Source organism: Equus przewalskii, chromosome 17, assembly GCF_037783145.1.
Source record: "Equus przewalskii isolate Varuska chromosome 17, EquPr2, whole genome shotgun sequence".
Taxonomy (NCBI): Eukaryota; Metazoa; Chordata; class Mammalia; order Perissodactyla; family Equidae; genus Equus; species Equus przewalskii.
This window is the reverse complement of record NC_091847.1, coordinates 48,274,432-48,296,902: the sequence shown is the minus strand read 5'-3', so window position 1 is coordinate 48,296,902 and position 22,471 is coordinate 48,274,432. Positions and strand designations below refer to the sequence as shown.

Sequence of the window (22,471 nt, the reverse complement as noted above, 5' to 3'; positions counted from 1 at the left end):
GAAGGGCAGGATCACAGCGTGGAGAGATAGAGTGACGCAAAGGGAGGTGGGGCCCTGTTCAGCTCAAAGCAGGAGCTTAGTAAGTGAGGAACATCAAGTCAACTTCAACAGGACCAGGAAGTTTGAGGTGGAGGTGGAGCCCTGACACAGGAGGTTCAACAAGCTCCTTAATGCCTTCTTCACATTATATGTGGCGCCCAAGAATAAATGGCAAAGTCAGGCTGCCTGGGTTCAAATCTGCCTCTTCCACTTTCTAGCTGTGCTACTTTGAGTGAGTTACTTCTCTCTGCCTGTTTCTATAAAATGAAGGTGGTACGTAATTCATAAGATTTATTTGGGCATTTTAAATGAAAGAGTCTATGTAAGGCTCTTAGAATGGTGACAAGGACATGGTAAATGTTCACTATGTGTTAGTCATCATAGTCTAATCTTTATTATCATTCCTCCACCTCTGACTCAATCTCTTGACTTTTGTTACTTCTCCTTCCATCTCTGTTCCCCATGCATTCCTGCTCCAGAAAGTTTCTACCCAAATAATCCTTTCTACCCACATAATTCCTGTCCTCTATGCTTTATTCAAACGTGACCTGTCTCATAAAGGCTTCTTAACCAACAATAGTTTTTTCCTGCTCTGAATTCCTTGGGCCATTAGAGACCACAACATCTAGCCCCCTTCTGGGCTGTTGGGGTATGTCTAATAAGTAAAGCATCAATTTTCTTGTATGCTGTACAATCTCTTTGTTTTATGGTCTCACTTGGTTACCTTTTGTTTTCAACTAGATTGTAAGCTAGTTACGGGTCAGAGTCTGAGTCTTTATATACATAACCTCCATAAATCCTGAAACAATGTTGAGTCAGAGGTTGGTGTTTACCAAAAACAGGAGTTTTACGTAGAAGTGAAGACTGTGGACTCCAGTCTGGGCATGACAGGTGGAGTTGTATAACACAGGGCAGGACATTTCACCTTCTCAAGCCTCTGCTCACTACTCCTGTAGTTATTTTTTAAAGATTTCATTTTTCCTTTTCCTCCCCAAAGCCCCCCGGTACATAGTTGTGTATTTTTAGTTGTGAGTCCTTCTAGTTGTGGTATGTGGGATGCCGCCTCAGCACAGCTTGATGTGTGGTGCCGTGTCTATGCCCAGGATTCGAACTGGCGAAACCTGCGCCACCAAAACAGAGCGAGCGAACTTAACCACTCAGCCACGGGGCCGGCCCCCTCCTGTAGTTCTTTAGAGAAGTAAATGACATAATTCATATGGTGCTTAGTATAGAACTTGGCACTTAGTAAATGTTTATAAACATTAGGAGAAGCAAGAGATGGCACTGGAATCAATATGGGTCCCTGCTCCATATTTAAGATCCCTATTGGTGTATTACTGTGGGAACCTTATTTTTTCATTTATAGTTGAGTGTCCTCCATGCTGCCTAGGACAAGGAATCCCAGAGGATCTTAGGTCCACCCAGAAACTCACTTTTTTCAATGTAACCTTCTCCATATTGCTGTTTGATGTCTGGAGACAGATGCTTCCAAATGGCGAGTTTTTTTTCGGTGGTCTTTAGTGGATCTGCCAACCCTGTTTTGAACAATCCTGGTTCAATGCATGAGACGTGCACGCCGAAAGCTTTCATGTCCCGTCTATGAAAAGAACCCGTTGAAGATGGTTAATCCAGGTTTACTTGGAGAATGTTTGCTATTTGGGTGACTATTTTCTGGTGAATCCTTTCATGGGATCACAGAATTGGGTGCATTGGAAAGGAGCATGTTGTTGTACCCTGTCATTTTGCAGGAAACTGATGTTCAAAGGGGTGAAATGAAGGCTGGTTTAGTGGCAGAACAGGAAAGGGATCTGGATGGACCGACTCGCAGTCCAGTACTCCGCCTAAGCCATACTCTCTTCTTAGTTGACAAGCATTTGGACTAAGGACAGGCTTCTTCTCAGGACTCAGAGCACCTAATGGTGAAATCGACTAATGACTGGCCTGGATGGACAAGTTAACCTTCATTCTAGGAATGTGAGGAGATTGCATCACATATGAGGATATGCTGTGGGACACAATGTGACAATCTCTGACCTGACTAACCTGCTCCCTATGCTGCTCAGCAAGCTCTTTTATCATGTCGCCTCAGCAAACATGAAGTCTACTCATTTACTGGGCACCAAGGTTTTAGTGGAATCATGGTGTCCCTTTCTTTAAAGCAAATCAATGTATTACAAACCATTACATGAGTAATCATTTCTCACACTTAATTTATATTTCTACCAGGAGTTTATAAGAAAGTAATTATTCATCTTACAGAAGACTTCACCATAAAATTTTTTAAGAACTCTACCAGTGAGAAAATATGATTTAATTAATCTTAGGTTCTGATTTCTAGCAATATATCTATTGTTTAGTTTGAAGCATATTTTACTAAAATTGCAAATTTGCTTGACCTTGAAAGATTTTTAAAAGTATATTGCTTGCATTGAGAAAAAAAAGGTTATTTTCCAACTTAATTATATTTTACTCACCTATCATTTCATCTGCTTTGGACTTTAGACAGTAACAGGGCCAAGGGGGTATTTGGGAAGAATTGTCTGCCCAAAACTCATGAAAACAACGTACAATCTAGGGACAAATTGTTTAAAGCCACCCACCTAAGTTTACCAGGTAAGTAAAACCAGCGTGAAACCAGTATATAAAATAAAACTTGTACAGCAAACACAACTGTAAAGAGCCCTAACCCTGTCCCAACTGGATTGCTGCCCCTAAACCCTCATAGATGTAGAAATTCTGGAGCTGCCCCTGGACTGTGGCCTGCGTGCACAAAACCATTTCCAATACCATTTCCATGATTTTGAGAGAAATAAACATTCTTTATTCATTACTTTCAGGCATGGTATATCTGCACTGCAAATCCTACAAACCCTTTCGCGGAAATCTCTTTTTAAAAGTGAGTAAATCTCTAAAATACTAAAATTTTATTATGACATTGTTGCTGATAGAGTGGAACCAAAAGGCAGCCAAGGAAACTAATGGAGGTTCTTCAAGACCTAACTACCCAAAGTGTCAGCTCTGGCCCATGGGCAGCACTTGGGTGCTCATTAGAAATGCGGAAACTCAGGCCCCACCTTAGAGCCACTGAATCAGGATCTGCATTTTTACAAGATCAAGGTGATTCATATGCACATTTACATTTGCGAAGCATTGTTCTGACATTATTGTGTTTATTTCCCGGAAGAATCAAATCTGGCAACCTGATCAAATGGCAAAATGGAGTTGCTCTATCTTTATTAATCTCAGTGGGATAATCTAACCTTTTATTAGTAAGCTAAACCTAGATCCACAGTATAGATCATAAGCTCTGACATGTGCCTTCAACAAATACTAGATGAATAGATGGATGAATTGAAGAAAAGCCTGTATCTAATTTTGTATTCCTTCAGGCCTATTACAGCACCATTCAGCTTGATACCTTCCATCTGCTTCTCTAGTCTCCTTCACCCTTCTGCTTGAATTGTATCCTGGGAGACTGACCTCGATTAACTGTATTTTGGCTTCTGTTGGGTACAGTCAATTGGGAGTATCGGCAGGAGATCAGAGGGAGAGATGAGGAGAGATCGGGCAAGTTATTCCTCCTGTGGTGTTGGCACTGGTTAATTTCATCCCTCAACTGAAGGTGACAGCCTTTATGTACCCAGGTTCTGGAACCTCCTTGTCCCTTCAGTCTTATGGACAGAAATGCCCCTGCTGTCATTAGCCCCTCGATACTACACTATCCTTTGGGATTTCATTATACAACTCTCATGTTTGCAAATAATCCTGTGGATTAAACTCCGCAGGGTAAACTCAGCAGAGTAAACTCTGCTCCATTTACCCAATTTTAATTGCCTCCATTTCCTGCCAGAACCTTGACTGATACAACCACTTGCAATTTAGGGGCTTTGAACTGATACTGATAGGTTCTGGTTTCAGAGAAGATGGATTAAGCACACACACTCCTGTCTCTCCCACTGAATGCAGCTGCAATACCTGGACAGAAGGCATGCAATAGCTATGTAAGAACCCTGAGGAGCAAATGTTAGTACAGTAGACCCCCCCTTATCCATGAGGGATACATTCCAAGACCCCCAGTGGATGCCTGAAACTGTGGATAGTCACTGAACCCTATATACACTATGTTTTTTCCTATACGTCCACACCTATACTAAAGTTTAACTTATAGATTAGGACAGTACGAGATTAACAACTGATAATGAAGCCGGCTTTGGGGCCATTAGTAAGTAAAATAAGGGTTGTGGATGCACTGGACAAAGGGATGAGTCATACTGGGCAGGATGGAGTCATTTTATCACACTGCTCAGAATGGCAAGCAATTTAAAAATCGTGACTTGTTTATTTCTGGAGTTTTCTATTTAATATTTTTGGATCGCAGTTGACCACAGGTAACTAAAACTGAGGAAGGTGAATCTTCTAATAAGCACGGACTGTAACCACAGGCCCTCCAGGACCAGATTAACTGACCCCATCTTATCAACAGAGTAATTAAGAGTGGTTTTTCAGGAACTGAGACCCGTTGTCCAGTTCAGGCTGGTTGAGACCACCAACCTATCAACTGGGTCTGTGAAAATGCTCTATAAGTGAACCTTTTGATGCCAAGGAGCTAAAAATTCCACCCTCAGATCATGGTAACGCCATCATTTTGTGAACATGCGTCCTATGAAGAGGCATGAAGTTTGATTACGCTTGTGCAGATCAATTACCTCATTTCTTACCTCCAATCATCTATCTCACATTTCAGATCACCCTGCCTTTCATCCCCTAAATTGTGCCCCAAGTCCTGGATAAGGGTGACAGATCTGAGGACACACACCCCCTGTCTCCTTGCAGATCAGTCTCCAAAATAAAGCTACATTTCTTTTCCCAAAATGTGATGCCATAATAATTGGCTTTATATGCATTGGGCAAGAGAACCGCAATTTTGTCTGTTAACAGCATGATTGTAGGCAAATTGGGGAAGAAGAGCAGATTTTGAAGTGCCGCTGGACCCCCTGGTCTGAACTCAAATCAACCTGAAGCTCAGAAGCAGAAGGAAAGAGTTCCAGGAGAGACACTATTCACAAACAGAGAAAACTCCAGGAGAAGCCCATTGATCTGGCTTGAGGAGTTGGCAAGTGGAATCCTAACACTCAGAGAAAGGGAGAGGAATCCTTTCTTCCTTCCTTGCTTTCTTTTCTCTGTTCTCTCTTAACCCTGCTCCCAGGTAACTTTGTGGCAATGGCAGTGGCAGCCCCAATAGTGCAGTAGTGGGGGCCTGTAGTTACCTAAAACTCTGATGGAGGGGACTTTTCCTCTCCAATCAGAGTTACTGTAGTCCCAAGAGAGTGAGAAGAAACCCTGTTGCTTTTTGTCTCTCTCTTTCCTTCCATCACGTGGTCCTGTGCCTGTTACACACTTGGGAAGTAGATGACAGAATGGAGTAACTTCTGGCTGGAGGGTAGTCCCAGGAAACAAGAAACTGGAGAGGTCACAGAAAGTGAGGGGCCAAGGGAAGTGACCCCACAACGTTGTTCATGCACTGCACATGTGATGTGTGGATCTGACTCAGAGAACCAAACTACGGAACAGACCATCTTCTGCATATCAGACAGGCTACTGTGTAGTGCATACGTGGGACAGATCTGAAGGGCACAACAAAGGCTTTGAAAACTGAACAAATGTTGGAATCTCAAACCACAGAAGTTTGGTTGGAAGTTGTCACTTGAACACAACTTGGTCAATTGTCTGCTAAACAAAAATATCAACATTTTCTGTAGGACTTAAATAAGGCCCAAAGTCTCATATTACTCCAAGTGTTCAGCATACAATGCATAAAAAGAACTAGGCAAGTCTCAGCTCACACGAGGAAAGATAATGGACAGATGCCAATGCCGAGGTGACCCAGATGTTGGAATTATCAAAGTCTTTAAAGCAGCTATTATAAAGTGCTCCAAGACATAAGGGAAAACACTCTTGAAGTAATGGAAAGTTAGAAAGCTTCAGAAAAGAAAGGAAAGATATAAATAAGAATCAAATGAAAATTTTACACTTGAAAAATACAGTAACCAGAAGAAAATTTTTACTAGTTGGACTCAATAGCAAAATGAAGATGATGAGGAAAGTTGGTGAATTTGAAGATAGAGCATTAGAAATTATCCAATCTGAACAGCAGAGAGAAAAATGATTGAAAAGGTGAACAGAACTTTAGGGACCTGTGGGACAAAACCAAAAGGTCAAACATTTGTACTAGAGTCCCAGAAGGAGAACAGAAAGAGTAGATTGAAGAAAAGATGTTTGGAGAAATAATGACTGAAAACTCCCCAAATCTGTCAAAAGACGTCAACCTGCAGATTCAAGAAGCCCTGTGAACTTCAAACATAAACCCAAAGAAATCCATGCCTGGGGCATTGAGTTGGGCCTTTGCTAAATTGGTCCTCTGTTTTATGCTCTGGGGTTCCCTGGTAGGACAGAGCAAAAAGATGTGGTCAGGGCTTTCTTGTGGTAGTGAAATCTTCCCCTCTGATTAGCAAATTCCTGCTGTGAGTTTCATTTGGGAACGGAAGCATCAGGAGGAAAGCTATTTTCTTGTCCTTGGGGTGAAGTGGGGGAGGTTACCATCCATTTAACTCTAGCATCTGAGATGTATGAAGATTTACGACCAGAATTTGCACCAAGAGAAAAAAAAGCTGCACAGCTGAGTCATTGCTTTGTGATAATTACATTTACTTTACCAGATGCTTTTCTACCGAGGATTTACATAGGATAGTACTGTTGTGTCTGCAACTGACGTAAGATCAGTGGAGAGACCTACCCTGATTTAGCCTCTGTCTGTGATTCTCTATTTAACAAACTAGCCTGTTGAATATAAATTCGCCACTACTATCCGCATCATGGATTAATGCAAAAAGTAAAAAAGACTTCAATAGACTTAGGTTCAAATCTCAGCTCTACCACCTACCAGCTGGTCACCTTGGGCAAGTTACTTAATCGCTTAGTTTCAGTGATATCATCTGTAAATTGGGAATAATTTAAAGCACTAAACAGAGTGTCTGGTACATAATAATCATTCAATAAATGTTAGCAACTGTTATTTCCTAATAATGTATCACTGTTTGCTTTACCTTAAGCTGTCGTTGAAGCCTTCTACTGCGTATTTGGATAGAGTATAACCTCCTCCACAGAATGCAAGTCGACCCCCAATGCTGGAGACATTGATAACCCTCCCTCGAGCTTTTTTGACCAAGGGAAGCATATTTAATGTCACATTGATGAGTCCAAACAGGTTCACTTCAATAGGTTCTCTGTAGTCCTCCACCGTCAGCCAGTCGGTGGGAGCCAGCACACCGAGAACACCAGCGTTGTTGATCAGACCCCAGAGTCCTGGAACAGAACAGAGAGGAAAGAAAGGAGGTATGGTAGAAGGTGACACTTATATGGGCATCCTTGTTGGAAGTACGGCCCCTGCTTTGCACAATGGTGCCATTTCCTCCTAGTCATGCTCCTGCCCTGAAACACTGCAGTTTTAGGGAGTGGTAGCAGAGAGGGTAGGAGGCTAAGTTGAAATAGTTGAAGTTACGTTACTGGAATCCAATCTCACAGTTGTCCTATTTCTGGTTTTGAATGTCAAATACCTATACTGTCTCAGTGAGATGGTTTGCTTTTAAATCCCAGATGTAGAGTAAATGGGTTTATTTTTCCTACCTTGCTAGATGGCAAGGGCAGAGAATATTTATGAACTGTTCTATAAGGACAAAGAACAACATTCATCTGCTTCACATTTATTTTTGGTAAAAATTGTCATCATCTGCTTAGATTATTTTATGAAGGGAAACATTTAGCGTTGGTGAAAGGGTTTGGAATTTAAGCTTTAAAAATGGTCTGGAGCCTTATCAAACCATTGCTTTTGAGCTTTGGAGTCTCAACTATGTGATAAAGATGTGATAGAGAAAAATCACATACTTTTTTTTTTCTTTTGTGGGCCCAAGTATCTTCATCTGTTAAAATATTTCAAACTTCGCTCAAACCGATAAAAGCCCTTTAGTTCAGAATGCAGCCATCTTAGCAGAATCTAACGCAGAATGAGGTCCACTGGCTCACTGCTCTCTCATGACTATCTGATAGACCATGCTCAAATTCACAGACCTTCTTCTGCCTTTCCTACTGAAAATGTATGAGCTCTGGAAACATTTTGTAGTGAGAAGTGGGGCCCGGGTATCCACATGGCAATTTCGGGATTGCTCCCGTGTTCTCCTGTAGATGGTAGCCCTGTGTCCCTTTGCTGTGCATGAGGCTAGAGTAGCGCTTCATGGGAGAAGACAAAGAAAAGTCAATGCCTCCATCTCAGTTCTAAGTTTACCCACTGGGACTTAAGACTGAGGGTAACTTGAGCTGTGTCTCGCATGTACACAGAGAGCTTGCAACTTGAAACTATTCAGGGGCTACCCTATGATTCCTCCAATCTTCTCCAGTACACAGCTGATATTTTAGGAGATTTTTCTTGAAAGGCCATTTAAAATCCCAACACATTTTATTTAGCTTTAGTTACTTCGCCACTCCCATTCCCTTTCTTCCTACACCCATAGCACTCACCTTTTTCCCCGACTTGGTCTTTCACCCACTGGGTAGTCCTCTTGACATTCTCTGGGTCAGTTACATCCAGAAGCACAGTGTGAAGCCTCTCTGAGGTTTCTGCCTTTAAAGCTTTTGATCCTGATTCAGTCAGGCAGGCAGCAATTACACGAAATCCTTTTTTATCAAAAGTTCTGGCTGCCAAGTTTCCAAAGCCCGTGTCACACCCAGTGATGAAAATGTACTTATCAGTGATGTCTGCAATCTTTAGTTGTCTTTTATAATTCCACAGAAAATGACAGAGGATCAGGAGGGCTAACAACCAAAAGAACATTTTTCTCCTGTATGTGACAGGGGTAGTCCTTTCTCGAACAATAAAAGAAGATGATGTCCTAAGTGTTCAAAATTAGAAAGAAAATTCAAATTAGAACCATCAAGATATTATAATCCATGAAATATTTTAATGTATTTGATAGATAGTTAAAAAATAATAACTCTTATTCAGTTGGTAAGATGACCAGTTAAGTGTTCAACCATCCCTCTAAATTAATGCAAAACCTAACCAAGTAGTAGTCAGAGAAAGAAAATGGAAGAGAGAGAGAGAGAGGTGCTGTGGCAAAGCTGGCAAAGGTCATTGTGCTGGCATGGGTATTGGGTTGATGTGTCACTTATCTCATATGTGAATTTATCTATCTGAAAGATAGACTTTCACGTAAAATCTTACCTCTTGCTACTTCATGAAATCCAAGAGCGCAACAGACTCAAAATCTACTAGAAAGTGTCATTCAATTGTAATTGTTCTATCAGACTCTTAATTATTTTCAGATTATCAGGAAAAGGAGCGTGTTCTGGTGTTGCCACTATAAAAACATTTCCAAGTTGGTTTCCATTTGCCTATTTTAAATGGGTTAAAGTCATCCTTCAACCCAACTCTGAGGCCCTTACAACTCAATGTAGAGAATATTAAAGTTTTGAGGCCACCAGTGAGTTCAACAATAGAGAGTGAGATGAATAGGAAGAGATTGAGAGAGATGATGGCCAATGGCACAGCATCCCAAACCAAAGTCCTGAATCCTCAAATTCTGTCCTCTCTGGACACCAGCTTCTTGTGAGGAAAAAAATCACATGTACAGAGGACAAAGTACAGCAAATTCATACTTTAAAACTGTGAAGCTTTAACCATAGATGCAGCAGAACTACCTAAAAAACTAATTTTGTCAGAGCTAGAGGCAGCCTGGGGCCTAAAATCAAACAGGCAGAAGGCTTCCTTTCTTCTTTCCTCAGCAGCCTGCACCTGCATTTCCCCTCAGCGTATATCACTTAAAAATTTTTTTAAGGAAATTTCATTTCATGTACACTCACTACACCAATTTAGGAATATCATCACAATTACTTTTGAATTAAAAATAAACGTTGAAGAAAGAATACTGTATTTATTTTATACTTGTGACCATTTAAATGTATACTGCTATCTTGAAAGTTCCACTAAAGACTATAAGGGTTTGGCTGCAAAAGAATAGCTGTGGATGAATCAGACAACTGTATCATTGAAAACAAGTGTAATATCAATTTGAAAGTATAATATTAAAAACATCGGGAAAGATTTCCAACTATTTTGGGGTATAAAATTCCGCATATAATGCAATGTTTGTTATTTACAAAGAGAGCCAACACTATGACTTTTATGGCAGCCCGGGAAGAGTAAGCCACCTTGTAGGGGGAAGTGAACAGGAACCAGAGGGCCTTTGCCTGCTTGCCTCAGTTCTGAGCATCGTGGCGGCCCAGGCCTCCTAACTCAGAGCCATAGGGCAACCCAAGGGAAGATCATCAGGTCCCTTCCCACAGAGGCACAGGCTTGGGCCCGTATTGGCTCTCTCAGCCTGTGGAAGAGGGGCCCCAGAAAGCACCACAAGTGCGAAAAACTTTATTTCCTTCCCTCATGACTCGGAAAGTTTCCTTGCTTTGCCCGGTGTCCACACAATATCATTGCCCTTGATCCGGATCCACCCTTAAAATCAAGAGGGTCCTTGAGTGCCTCGTGGAGCACAATTGATAGGACCTGAATTGAAGTTTAGACCTCATGGATGCTTCTGGAATCATGACTGTTTATGGACACTGCTTAAAAAGTACTTGCAAGGCCAAGCAATTTTAAAAACTTTGTTTTGACTTTATTTTGTCACAATTATTTCTTGTTTTTTCCTTTGACCCATTTTTTAAAACCACTTTTTTTTTCTGCTTGTAAATGTAACATGTTCATGGTAAAAAAAAAATTCAGTAAATACAGAAAAAATTAAACAAGGATGTGACCATTATCACATTTGACTCAATTTTGAAACATTTTCTTCCAGTTTTTTTGCCCGTATATGTATTTCTTTCCCTAATAAGGAATATAAACATACACACAGAACTATGCACACACATGTATGTGCACACATACACACAATTTTATTTCTACTGCTGTATGAGGAACAGATTATTTCAGATATAAAATAACTCAGTGTAATATAGCTTCTTTACTCCTTAAGGAAGTTTTGGGCTCTGCTTTCACCTTTTTTTCCCACCAAAAGATGTGTAACTAAAGAAAGAAAGGGTAAAATAATTGTCAATTGCTAAAAACAAATCAGAAGTAGATACTATTTCAGTAAGTTTAGTAAGTTTGGGAAAAGTAGTTGAGTCTTGTGGTATAACTGTGATTATTTCTAAAGCAGTCAAGTTTTTAGACTATCACAACTTAATAACTTGGTATAATTTCGCCAAATCTTTCTTGTGTAGGAGTTATTAACTTATTGCAAATCAATGTCCATGAGAGGATTTCCCCTTCTCAAATATGTACATTAAAAATGTATAATTTTGAGGCAGGGGTTTGGTGTAACTAACTCTTGCAGCACTACATATTTACACATTTTAAGGAAATTTTAAGGAATGTATTCCCCACATGGATTCTGTAGCTTTCATTGAAATCCGAACTCCCATGGGAGCTATTTGAAGAAGGCAGATATTCGTGGGCTTTAATGTTCCCTGGGGCAGAGAGTGGAACATTTCTGTGTTGCCGTCCTTTGCCGGGGCAAGCACTCCTCTCTGCAGGTTTACCTATAGGTCTCATCTGATCCTCTCTACAGCCTTTTGAGTTAGAGATGGTATATCAGTTGCCTCATTTTATAGAAGAATTAATATGCCAACTAATAAATGTAAAAGGAATGATGGAATTAGAAATGGAATGATGGAATTAGAAATGGAATGACGGAATTAGAAAATCACTGTTTGGCAACTGGCCTAGTAACAATTGTCTTAGGCAAGAATGATCCATGGATGCTAAAACTAGTGGGTGAAATTTTGATGAGAAACAGTATTTATATGTTCTCAAAGAATCTCCCCATAAGATACATGCTAATTAAAAAGAGAGCAATAGTAATTTCACAGTGGAGGAAACTGACACATACCACCACAACCGGGTGATAACAATTAACATCACTAGCTATGGGATAGACCAACATCCTGTGTCTCCTGGTACGGTGGAGTGGGAAGGACACAGCAGCACCTCTGTTCATAACCAGAAGCTAGTCATGCAGGAGGACACGTCCTGGAATTCTACACAATATATGGCCTGTACTCTTCAAAAATATCAGTCATGAAGGAAAAGAAAGACTGAGAACTGTTCCAGATTAAAGGAGACTAAAAGGATGTGACAACTCAATGTAGCGTGTGATCTTGGGCCAGAAAACCACTGTTTTTCTTTTGCCAGAAAGAACATTATTAGGTCAACTTGTGAAATTTGAGTGAGATCTGTAGATCTGATAAATAATATTGCATTAATATTAATTTCCCAATTTTGATAGTTATACCATGATTATGTAGAAAATTCCTACTTTTTAGGAAATACACATTGAAGGATTTAAAGATTACTAAGGAGTGCCGTGTCTTCAATTTATTCTCAAACAGTTCAGAAAATAATAATAACATATATGTAAATAAACATATTAAAAATACACATATATGTGTATAAAGAGAGAATGAGAATGAAAATATGGTAAAATGTTAACACTTGGGGAATCTGGATTATACTATTCTTTTAACTTTCTCATAACTTTGAAATTACTTCAAAATAAAAAGTTAAAAATTTGGCTAGAGAAAATAAAACATTTTTTTTCAGAGAAAAGACTTCATTGGACTGCTTTGGGTTCCCCGCACGTAATAGGTAAGAACCCCAGGACTTCAGAACCTAGTGAGCTTGGTCACCAAGTTTCCTGCCTTCTCCTCTTTTGGAAAGTTCACCTTCACAACCACTGGAGAAAAACAAAAACTCAAACCAAAGCAGTCAGACTCCCTCTTCCCTCCTTATCATCTCCATCTCCCCCTCAACCTCCTCCTTACCTCGCCAAACTCATTTTCCCTGGTGATGACAGATAAGAGCGTTTCAGTTGTTGAGAATGGGCTCACATTAAAATGCGTTGTCCTCATTAGGTACACCTCTGGACTGAGGGTCATTTCAGATGCTGGTGTCCCAGCCTGCAGCCTAAATCTAAGGGACTGTCAACTTTTTGACCTAGAGTTTTGCAAACCCTCACCCCAAATATTATTGTCCAAACATATTGGTTCATCTTCACTCCCTAAGGTTCACATTCCTCTAGGTCATTGGTCTAAGTCAGCCACAAACCAACACACACCTTTGGCCTCTAATAGTATTTTAGCCAAGAGGCCACCTCTGAACAGCAGCCCTTGGTCAGAGTCATGGGGAACATGACCTGTATACAGAAGCTGATTGATGGCTGATTGGTTCATTGATCATTGAGAAGTAAATGAGTAACAGCAGTAATAGGGCTGCTTCAACCATGCTCTGTTGGCTGTGGTCACTTCCACGTGGCTCCCAGACCCAACAATTCGGAGACTCGGCACCGACCTTAGTTGCTTGGGTTGTTTGCTTCTCTGCTATGTCTCCCAATTTATCTCACAACAAACTGCTTAAAAGGGATACAATCTCTTGGCTCAAGACAAGATGCACCTCTGACTGTACCAGTCCTCTTAGCACCCAGTGCCTAGGAGCCTCCGGGCTCATCCAGGCTCAGAACAGAGGAAGGGAAAGCAGATCTGCAGCCCCTACACTGCCGTGCAGGAGAACGGATGCAATTCTAAATATACATCCTCTGAACTGGTCAAGGAGATTTTTTCTTAATCCAAAAATAAACACTAGCCACTTTGCTAGTAAAAATATGGGAAGCAAGGACCGAGGCCAGACAAACACACACACACACGTGACAATAGGGCACGGGTTAGGAGCCCAGGCCTCAGAATCAGGCAGGTAGAGGGTCACTCTCAGTTCCTCTATCATCAGAAGGCCTTTGGACAAATTACTTATCTTGTCTTAGCCTCTATTTTCCTATCTGTAAAACAGAGATCATAGCATCTATGTTGGAGAGTATCTGATAAAATAAAGTGACTTAACGCCTGGTACACTGGAAGAGCCTTCTCATTATGGCAGGATCACTTTCACTTTGGGAGAGTCTGCTATATGCATTGCTCATATCTAGGCATGGGGTTCTCAACCTTGGTACTTTGGATATTTGGGCCCAGATAACTCGTTGTTGCGGGGTCCCTCCTGTGTATTGCAGGATGTTTAGCAGCACCCCTGGCCTCTACCCTAGATGCCCGTAACCCCCTTCCCCAGTTGTGACAACCAAAAATGTCTCCAGACATTGCCAAACGTCCCCGGGGGGACAAAATCACCTCTGGTTGAGAACCACTGCTGTAGAGCTTGCTCGTCTTGGGGGTCCAGAGCTTCACAGCCCCCAGAGCTACTTTCTCTGGGAACTCAGTCATTTGGTTCCTTGGTAGTGCCACATTGAAGAGAGTTTATTTTTTTATAGCCTTACCAGAAAAGTTTTGCTGTTTATAAATATTACTCATATCTTGCTGCTGTAAGCATTAATTTCTATGATTTAGGAAAAAAAATGTCTTTTTGTCATAGGAGGATAGGAGGCACTGAATAAAGCCAAATTCATGTATGACACCACTTGTGAATTTAGAAATTACTAAATTAGCACTCACAGCATTTGCGAGGCCTAAATTCTGGCTGAGGATTTTGAGTTTGGTCCACTACAGACTCCTCTGGGGGGCCCCTTCAGGTGTGGCCAGTTGACTCAATAAAGTTCACAATATGCTCCTAGAAAACCCCTGGCCCTTGGGATTCCCAGTTGACCCAGTCAAGTAGGAAGGAGATTACTCTGCTATGGTTTATTGAGTGCGCACCATATTCTAGGTCCTCCACTAGGATCCATGAATATTTACCTCATGTAAACCTTATAATGAAATTATCTCCATTTTATAGATGAGGAACCAAATTTGGAATTGCATGTTAATTGGCTCAAGGTACAATTGAGGTGCTGTTTCGAGGACTGTTTCCAGGCCCCTCTGATCCCACCATCCATGCTTTAATCCTCGGCTCCATGGCCACCCAGATTCCCACTCAGCTCTGGGGGGTCTGGGCTATGGGGCACTTCTCTACATCGTGGGTGCCTTGTGTGATACTTGGCAGTGAGTAAACAAATGTCGTGGAAGGAAAGAACAAAGAGACAGAGAGAAGAAGGAAGTCTCCACTCTAACCCAGGGTCCTGGTGATAATTGGATTAGTCTCTGAGCCCTCTGAATCAGCAGGCCCAAAGGATAATAATAATAACAATACAATATTCACACTTCCTAACTTTAAAAAATTTTGAAAAGTGTTCAAGTAATATTTATGTCATTCACCTGTCAAGATATTTCTGTGAGCTAAGGAGGGTAGTTACCATACATAAGGTCATCTGCCAGAGGGTGAACAAAATAAAAATTTTGATCTTTGACCTCCTAAACTTGTTAAAAAGAACCAGTTCCTTTTTTAAAAAAGGAAGAACTGCAAAGAGATTAACACATTATCAGTCAATCAGAAAATAATTTTTCAAACTTCTCTAACATACCACAAAGATTCAAAAGGAACCAAGAAAGGAGAACTAATTTTCTCTTTCATTTGCCTGCAAAATGCTTAAAAATAGTAACTGTTTGTAGCTATGAGAAAATATTGCAACTTGATTACTGTCCTTGTTCACTTCTGCTTTTTTTTTTTAACTTTCTCTTCCTGAGTTTCTTTTCCTAGGAAAAAGTCTAAAATGAGATCCTTTGATTTCACTTCCCTTATTCGTCTTTCTCTGAGCTTTGAAAATGAATGACACAGTTAAAAAAAAACCCAGAAAGTAATATCTTAATGTTTCATTGTCATAGGTATTTTTGTAAGAAATGGAGGGTTCTTTCTGATACTTCCTCCTGCAAGACCTGATTTTCCTCCCACATAACTCCATGAGGGGCTTTATTTTAGAAAGCAACACCAAAACTAGTTAATCACACCGACTGAAAGGAATTTGTAGAATCTTGATCTACTTTCAATTTGTTGCAATCCTGGCCTAAGTAGAATCAACAACTAAGTTGTTTATCTAGATACATCAGTTAGAGAGCATTTAGCAATAGCTTTCTAAAATGTTTTCTTTTTGAGGTTCTCTTGCACAAGCTTCCTAATGTGGACAGCAGTCTGCACATGTATGTCCCTCGTACATTTTAATATTGTAAACCTGGTTAACTTAGACCAAACTCCTTTTTATTTTTACCTTTTCATTGAAGTAAGAAATTGTATTACTTCTTAACCCAAGCGGCCTTTTAGAGATTTCTGCTGAGCTTTTCTTTAAGAAAAATGAACTTTTGGACCTAATGACACATTCATACGACTGATGAATTATGTTTCTGTGGAAAAAATGGTCAATTTGGGCACCCAGAAAATTTAAAAAGATTTTTTAAGTGGAGCTAAGGGATTCTACAAGAAATAGGCTTACATTAAGCAACAAATGCTCCTTTGAGGGTCTGATTAAAACAATAACGATGATTATGATGCTGCTGCTGGTATAGTTGAGATGAATATATTCATCGTCATGGAAGGTAGGTTTCCTCGCTTACTGGGGTGAAGAAACTCCTCCAGCAGTTACCTTTCCCTCGAATCCTGCTTCCTGCAGGAGGAAGGTGGCCCCTGGTACCCAGACTCTGCTTTGCATAGTGGGACAGTGAGGTGTGGAGAGTGTATGTCTCCGCTGCGGGCTCAGACAGACTCCTAGCAGAGGTGTGCCAGCGCACTCTTTAGTAGGGAGGCCCTCATAGATTGACGTTTTGTATTTTTAGTCCTAAGGATAAAAGGATCTCTGATTTTCTTTCGCCTTCTCTCAAAACTTTGTAATTTTAATTTGCCATAACCACCATAGTTATTAATTTGTTAATTAATACTCCTGGTCCCTCCTAGGTTTATTATTTTGCCAATATGCTTCCTAACAGTATTGGTAGGTTAAGAATTATTGTTAAAGACGTGGTTACTGAATAAAAATTGCTAACTGGAAGAGATTATATATTGTATATTATTATAGCTTATAGTTACAATGCTTCAAAGAAATTTAGACTATAGAAAGAACGTTAGATATAGAAGCAGAAAGTGTGTTCTAAGCTTCAGTACATTTGTTTCAATAGCAGTTATCTTCAGGCAGAAGAAAAGATCTGAGTTTTTAAAGACAGTACCTTAAGATACTAACATTTGCTATAAGGGCTTTAAGAACAAGTCCCATTTTTCCCGTTTGAAATGTATGAGATAATAATGTTTTCCTTGTATTTAAACATTGAGATTTGTTCTAAAAATTGGACACACTTTTCAAGTCTCAAAAATACAACACAAATGTGATACAACACTTAAATTTCATTTTATGCAGCATCAAGCCAAGGATATTTTTAGAGAACCTAATATATGCCAAGGAATACTAAGATAAATAAAGCACAACTCTTATCCTGGAGTTAAGAGTGTAGCGGGACACTTCAGAACTATTTGTCCAGCCCTAAATTGATTTTTAGTTTAGAAATGTGGTTTTTTAAACTTTTTCCCCAACTGCTAAAGATCAACTTACTGAGAGAGAGCACGCACCATAGCACCATTTGAATAATAAAACCTTTAATAAGGGCTGCCAGGGTAAGTGGCAGAGAAGCCACTAAACTGACTTTTTCTGTTTCCCATTGAGTGTTGGGAGTCAAAGTGAGAATAGAGTTCGACTGGGTCCGCCATCCAATGTCTTTCAGGTAAAATACCAACCACTTTACCATCAAATGGAGAGTAAATATCTAAAACGGGTTTATTGCAGTCATCCCAGTATCCAGGAACCCAGTGTGCCCTGTGAGCAGTTCCTTTGCTTCCTTCTGACCCAAAAGGCATTTTTCTCACTCAGTTTAGTGTGTGTGTGCATTTGCCTAAACTAACATCTGGTAACATTGGTAAAGCAGGTGGGCAAACAGATCAGACCCACAGTTGGTAGCCAAACTGTTGTTCCAGAAAGAAACTCAGCCAAGATTCCTCTCTTTGAAGCCCCTCCCCGCTCCAGTTTCCAATTTTAATTATAAGACTCACAGATGGTGTTGAAAAGGCACAGAGAGAATAACCAGATGTAAATTTAATTGTAACTCTAGTGCTAAAGAACATTCAAAGGGAGACCTGGGGAAGTTCAAGGCAAGGTCCTGGGTGACATTGAGATCACCTCTATGGTGAGATGGACCCAGTGCTCATCACAGCCTTCTAATATATTATGATTATTTTTTTATAGTGACAGTTGACCACAGTATGAAAGACAACTTGATTAATTCTGTAAGAGTGAGGAAAATCAAAGACAGGTGGCAGCTTGACATAAGAAATGAAGGAATAAATGACAAAACTCAGTCATCAGTTACCTTATTCAAGATGAACTGGGACACAAAAGCTGTTGTGGACTTGCTGGGCCGATTGCAAGCTGCCCGCTGCGCTGGAGGAAGGAAGAGTTGAGCCACCCTGACCTCGCTGATCCTCTTGTGGTGGAGGAGCCTGGGCTGCCGTCCGTCAAGCTTTGAGTACCAATATGTGTGAGGAGTGCTCAGGTTCCCAGTTTGTGAGTCACCCTCCTTGTGACACTGGGTGATGACTAAATCTCTTCAGTGGCTAAAGAAGCCAAGAAGCTGTGGGTCATGTGTTTCCAAGGAAATCGCAGTATCTTCACAAGATTAAATTCAGCAACCTTTAGAAGGGACTTAAAAATGATCGATAACATTCCTTTAACTGTGGGTACAATCAAAATTGTACCAAATTTTGCTGAATTGACCAAATTCAGCAGCAGAAATAATGTAACATGGACGCATTTTGTAAACTGCCTGGTGCATTGTTTTAATCATTTAATTTTTAAATTATGACTGTTGTTCATGATCACTAGGTATTTTTCTTCCCGTTAACATGCCTCTGCTGATTCAGTACTCCTTCCCTCCTAAGATAGTAGCTGGGAGGATCCATCTCTAATGATTCTTTTCACCTCCCCCCTTTTTTTTTTAACATTGGTGAGCAAGGAGATCAAAACAATTTAATGAAACAAGATTTTAGACTTATTTATGAGTCTTAATTTGTATTTTAAGGTATGACAAAGAGATCTTACTGAAGCGGTTTCTGGAACTTAGATCACTGAGAATAGGAAAGGATGCTCCCTCCCTTCCCAGAGTTGGTCTGTTTCAGAGCTTATCACAATCCTTGCAAGACATTTGGTCCTGTCCCAAACTCCATAAGACATTTGGTCCACACCAAAAGGACCAAATGTCTGCTAATCTGTCACAATTGACCTGGCATGTCCTGGGACTGCAATGGAAAGTATTGAGGCTGCAGGTGACAAGGGTGAAGAGATGGTGCTAATATGCACCCCCTACCCTCACTACAGACAGGCACATACGAACTCCACTGATTGTTTAGTTTCAGTTTCCTTATATACCAATTTTCTGCTGTAAGTCTCAGATTTCCTAGGCTTCTGTGTTCCTTCTTTGAAAAATACAGTTTATTATGGTTTAGCTGGGGTGACTGGATGAATGAACATGTCTGTCTAGGTAGAGTCTAGACACTGCTATCACCCTGGAAATGAAACAGAGATATTTTTTCTCCGAAAGAACAAAAAACTAAGACTGAAATTTACTCAGCTAAAGATTTAGGCTGCCAAATAGACTTCTTCCCCTTTAACATTCCACAAGTCAAGGATTAAATAGAAAACCTCTTAGAGAAATAATACATTGACTTAAACCTACATGAAGAAAGACATAAATGGTTAGTGTTGGACCCTTCCTGTGAGCAAGTTATTGTCACCAAGAGGTGGCAAGAGCTATAGGCACCTGGGCAGTCATGGAGCAGAGAAGGGAAAAGGGCAAAGAAAAGGCTGTAACATTAGTAAGTTTTTCTGATTCAATACTCTTATGTAGTGCAGCCCTGTTTTTAAAACTTCCCGAATAGGCTTTTCAAAAAATCAGATGTTTTGACAGATTTGCATATCGAGAACTAGAATTCTTGCCATGTGTCTGGATCCCTCAATTCCAGTGGACCCAATGTAAGAGTTCAGTTTCAATAGCCCTGGCACCAGTGTTGGAACACTTGCTCTCCTCGTCAAACAGTCCCATTTAGGTGTTCAGTTAATGGAATCGTTTGTCACCAATGCCTTATCTGGACTGTAAGCATATCTGCATTCAAATTCACATCTTAAGTGCTAAATTTTCTTTCATTCCATTCCTTAATAAGGTAACCTATGAGTGCAAAAGTGCGAATTTGTTCAGAACTCTGCCTACGTTAGACTTCTGGTCATCAAAGGTGATGTACAAAATCCAGAACCAAATTGCTATTCTATTTTTTTCCTAGATCCTTTTTAAAACAGAAGATTGCACTGTGGATTTCATTCAGATGTAAATTTCGACGTTGATCATTGGGTGGTAATTAAATAGGGTTAAGCTAGATACTGCCATAGACAAAACACTAAACATGAGACTCTCCTTTTTCTTCTAAATTCATGTGTTCCTCATATTTCCCTCCAATTTCTGCTCAAGGGTGCCTTCTCTATCCTTTTCCAGACACCAAAACACAAGGAGAAGATCCAGATTCAAGGCTGTCTCAAGTGACATACATCGGGCTTCTTGCAACTGCACCATGCTGGGGTGCTCCAAGCCACAGATAATCCTGAAATGGGAGTCGAATGGAGAAAAGCACTTACCCCAGCACTACAGGCTATGGTGGATCCAACTCCTGGAATATGTCTGGTGTCACTCTTGTGGGGTGCCAAGGGCAAGGCTGTTTCTGGAGTGTCCATGTTGACCTCCTCCTTCCTGGCCTAATAAGGCAATCATTTCTCCAAGGTTATTTTCAGTGGAGTGTGTTTCTCTGAATAACTATGAATTGGCATCATGACTTCACATTTTAAAAAGTGGACTTTGTAATTTATGCCTCCTCCCTCTGTCTACAGACAGCTCTCTTGGTTCCACTATAAAACTCCCCCTTACTACGTCAACAATGCCTTTGACATGCAATCAGCTTAATTGCAAATACTGCCCATAAATGCATAGCTAGGCTTGGTCAAAACTAGGAGATTTGTTAGTCGTTTGGCATTTCCTGACTTTCCCCACTGTAATATGAAGCTGGGCTAATCTTTTGTTCTCCTATACTGTAAGATCTTTAGATATACTAATAGTTAGGGACTGAGTCATGGGAACGTTTAGTAGATTCTTTGAAAAAAGACTTTTGTAATTTGCATAACACACGCTCTTTTAGCATACTCAAACAAGAGGTCTTGGTTTGAAAGGTGGGGTGAGGAGTATTGTATTGGGGATCATTGTCCTGGAAAGGCGAATAGAGCAAGAAAGAAGATGGATGATAATGGAGGTAAAGGGCCAGAAACAATGGGAACAGGGAAATTTTCAAGAAATGAGAGTGGAGACTTAATAAGAAAAATGTGTCTCTCACAGAGGGAAGGAAGTGGGTGCTCCTTTTGGTGTGACCATCACATGTAGAACATTGAAAGAAAAAAACCTGACCTGATTTAAGAATAATTCCTAATGGTTTCTTCCAATCCAAGACAACTTTTCCCCAAATCTTAGCTGAGATAAATAAAGAATCATATGAAATTAAGAGCAGATGCTAGATACATCACAGCGTGTATATGCAAGTACCATGCAGTAGGAAAGAACTCAACTGGGATCCATGAAATGGAGAAGAGTTAGAAATAATTATCAGCAGTTAGAGATTAGTGTCTTCAGACTGTTTGGGGGTATTCTGAATTGTTTGTTCAGTGCCAGGCCTGTGTTAGGCTCACGAGATACAAAATGAATGAATTTCCATTGATGAATCACTCACCATAAGCTCGTCAACTGCTGATTAAGGAATCCCTTAGAGCTTCTTCCTCCCCTTGAGTGACCCCTGTTCCTTGCTGGCTCCCAACATGTGACTCTCATTTGTGACTATTTTTTCACTTCTTGAGACTGTTTTAGATTGTGGTGGAAAGGACGATCTCATCTTTTGCTGGTGGCTATGTGAACAGCGACAGCATTTTTTGAAAGCTATCTGGAAACATCTATTAAAATAAAAAATACATATTACTTTTTGACCCAGCAATCCCACTCCTGGGGATCCATCCTATAAAAACAAAAGCCAGTATATATGTATACATGAACAAGATATGGCAATAAGAACCAGGAACAAAGTGACTGCTGCTCCAAGTGGGATGGCTGAGTAAATTGTGGTAGATGTGCACATGGAATATTATTTTGCAGCCATTAAAAAGAACAAATCAGAGCTCTACTATTTGGCTTGGAAGGTTTTCCATGATCTTATTTTTGTAAAGCAGACATGCACATGTATGCATGTGCATAAAGATGTTTCAGTGAACATGGAGAAAGTGTGGAGGGATAGGTAGTGGGTTGTTGGTATGGGTCACTTGTAGATAGGTGGTGCAGGTGAATCAAAGAGAGGATGAGGCAAGAGGAAAAGGAAAAGACATTTTTAAAAGACTGCACTGAGGGG

At 40.4% G+C, this 22,471-nt stretch overlaps 1 protein-coding gene across 3 annotated transcripts in view; it reads right to left on the bottom strand.

Annotated features, from left to right (window-relative positions):
* Positions 1-22,471, bottom strand: part of DHRS9 (dehydrogenase/reductase 9) — a 52,469-nt gene that overhangs the window by 5,453 nt on the left and 24,545 nt on the right. Inside the window, exons 2-7 of one of the 3 annotated variants that reach the window (XM_070580080.1) lie at positions 21,806-22,022; positions 20,670-20,786; positions 18,358-18,689; positions 8,611-8,981; positions 7,143-7,401; positions 1,473-1,636 (exon numbers count right to left, since the gene is read on the bottom strand). In XM_070580080.1, the coding sequence (XP_070436181.1) occupies positions 1,473-1,636; positions 7,143-7,401; positions 8,611-8,923 (736 nt within the window). In that variant the 5' untranslated portion in view covers positions 8,924-8,981; positions 18,358-18,689; positions 20,670-20,786; positions 21,806-22,022. Of the gene's footprint in view, positions 1-1,472; positions 1,637-7,142; positions 7,402-8,610; positions 8,982-12,960; positions 13,163-18,357; positions 18,690-20,669; positions 20,807-21,805; positions 22,023-22,471 lie in introns of those variants that run through there. The other 2 variants (XM_008544318.2, XM_070580079.1) reach the window with 2 other exon arrangements.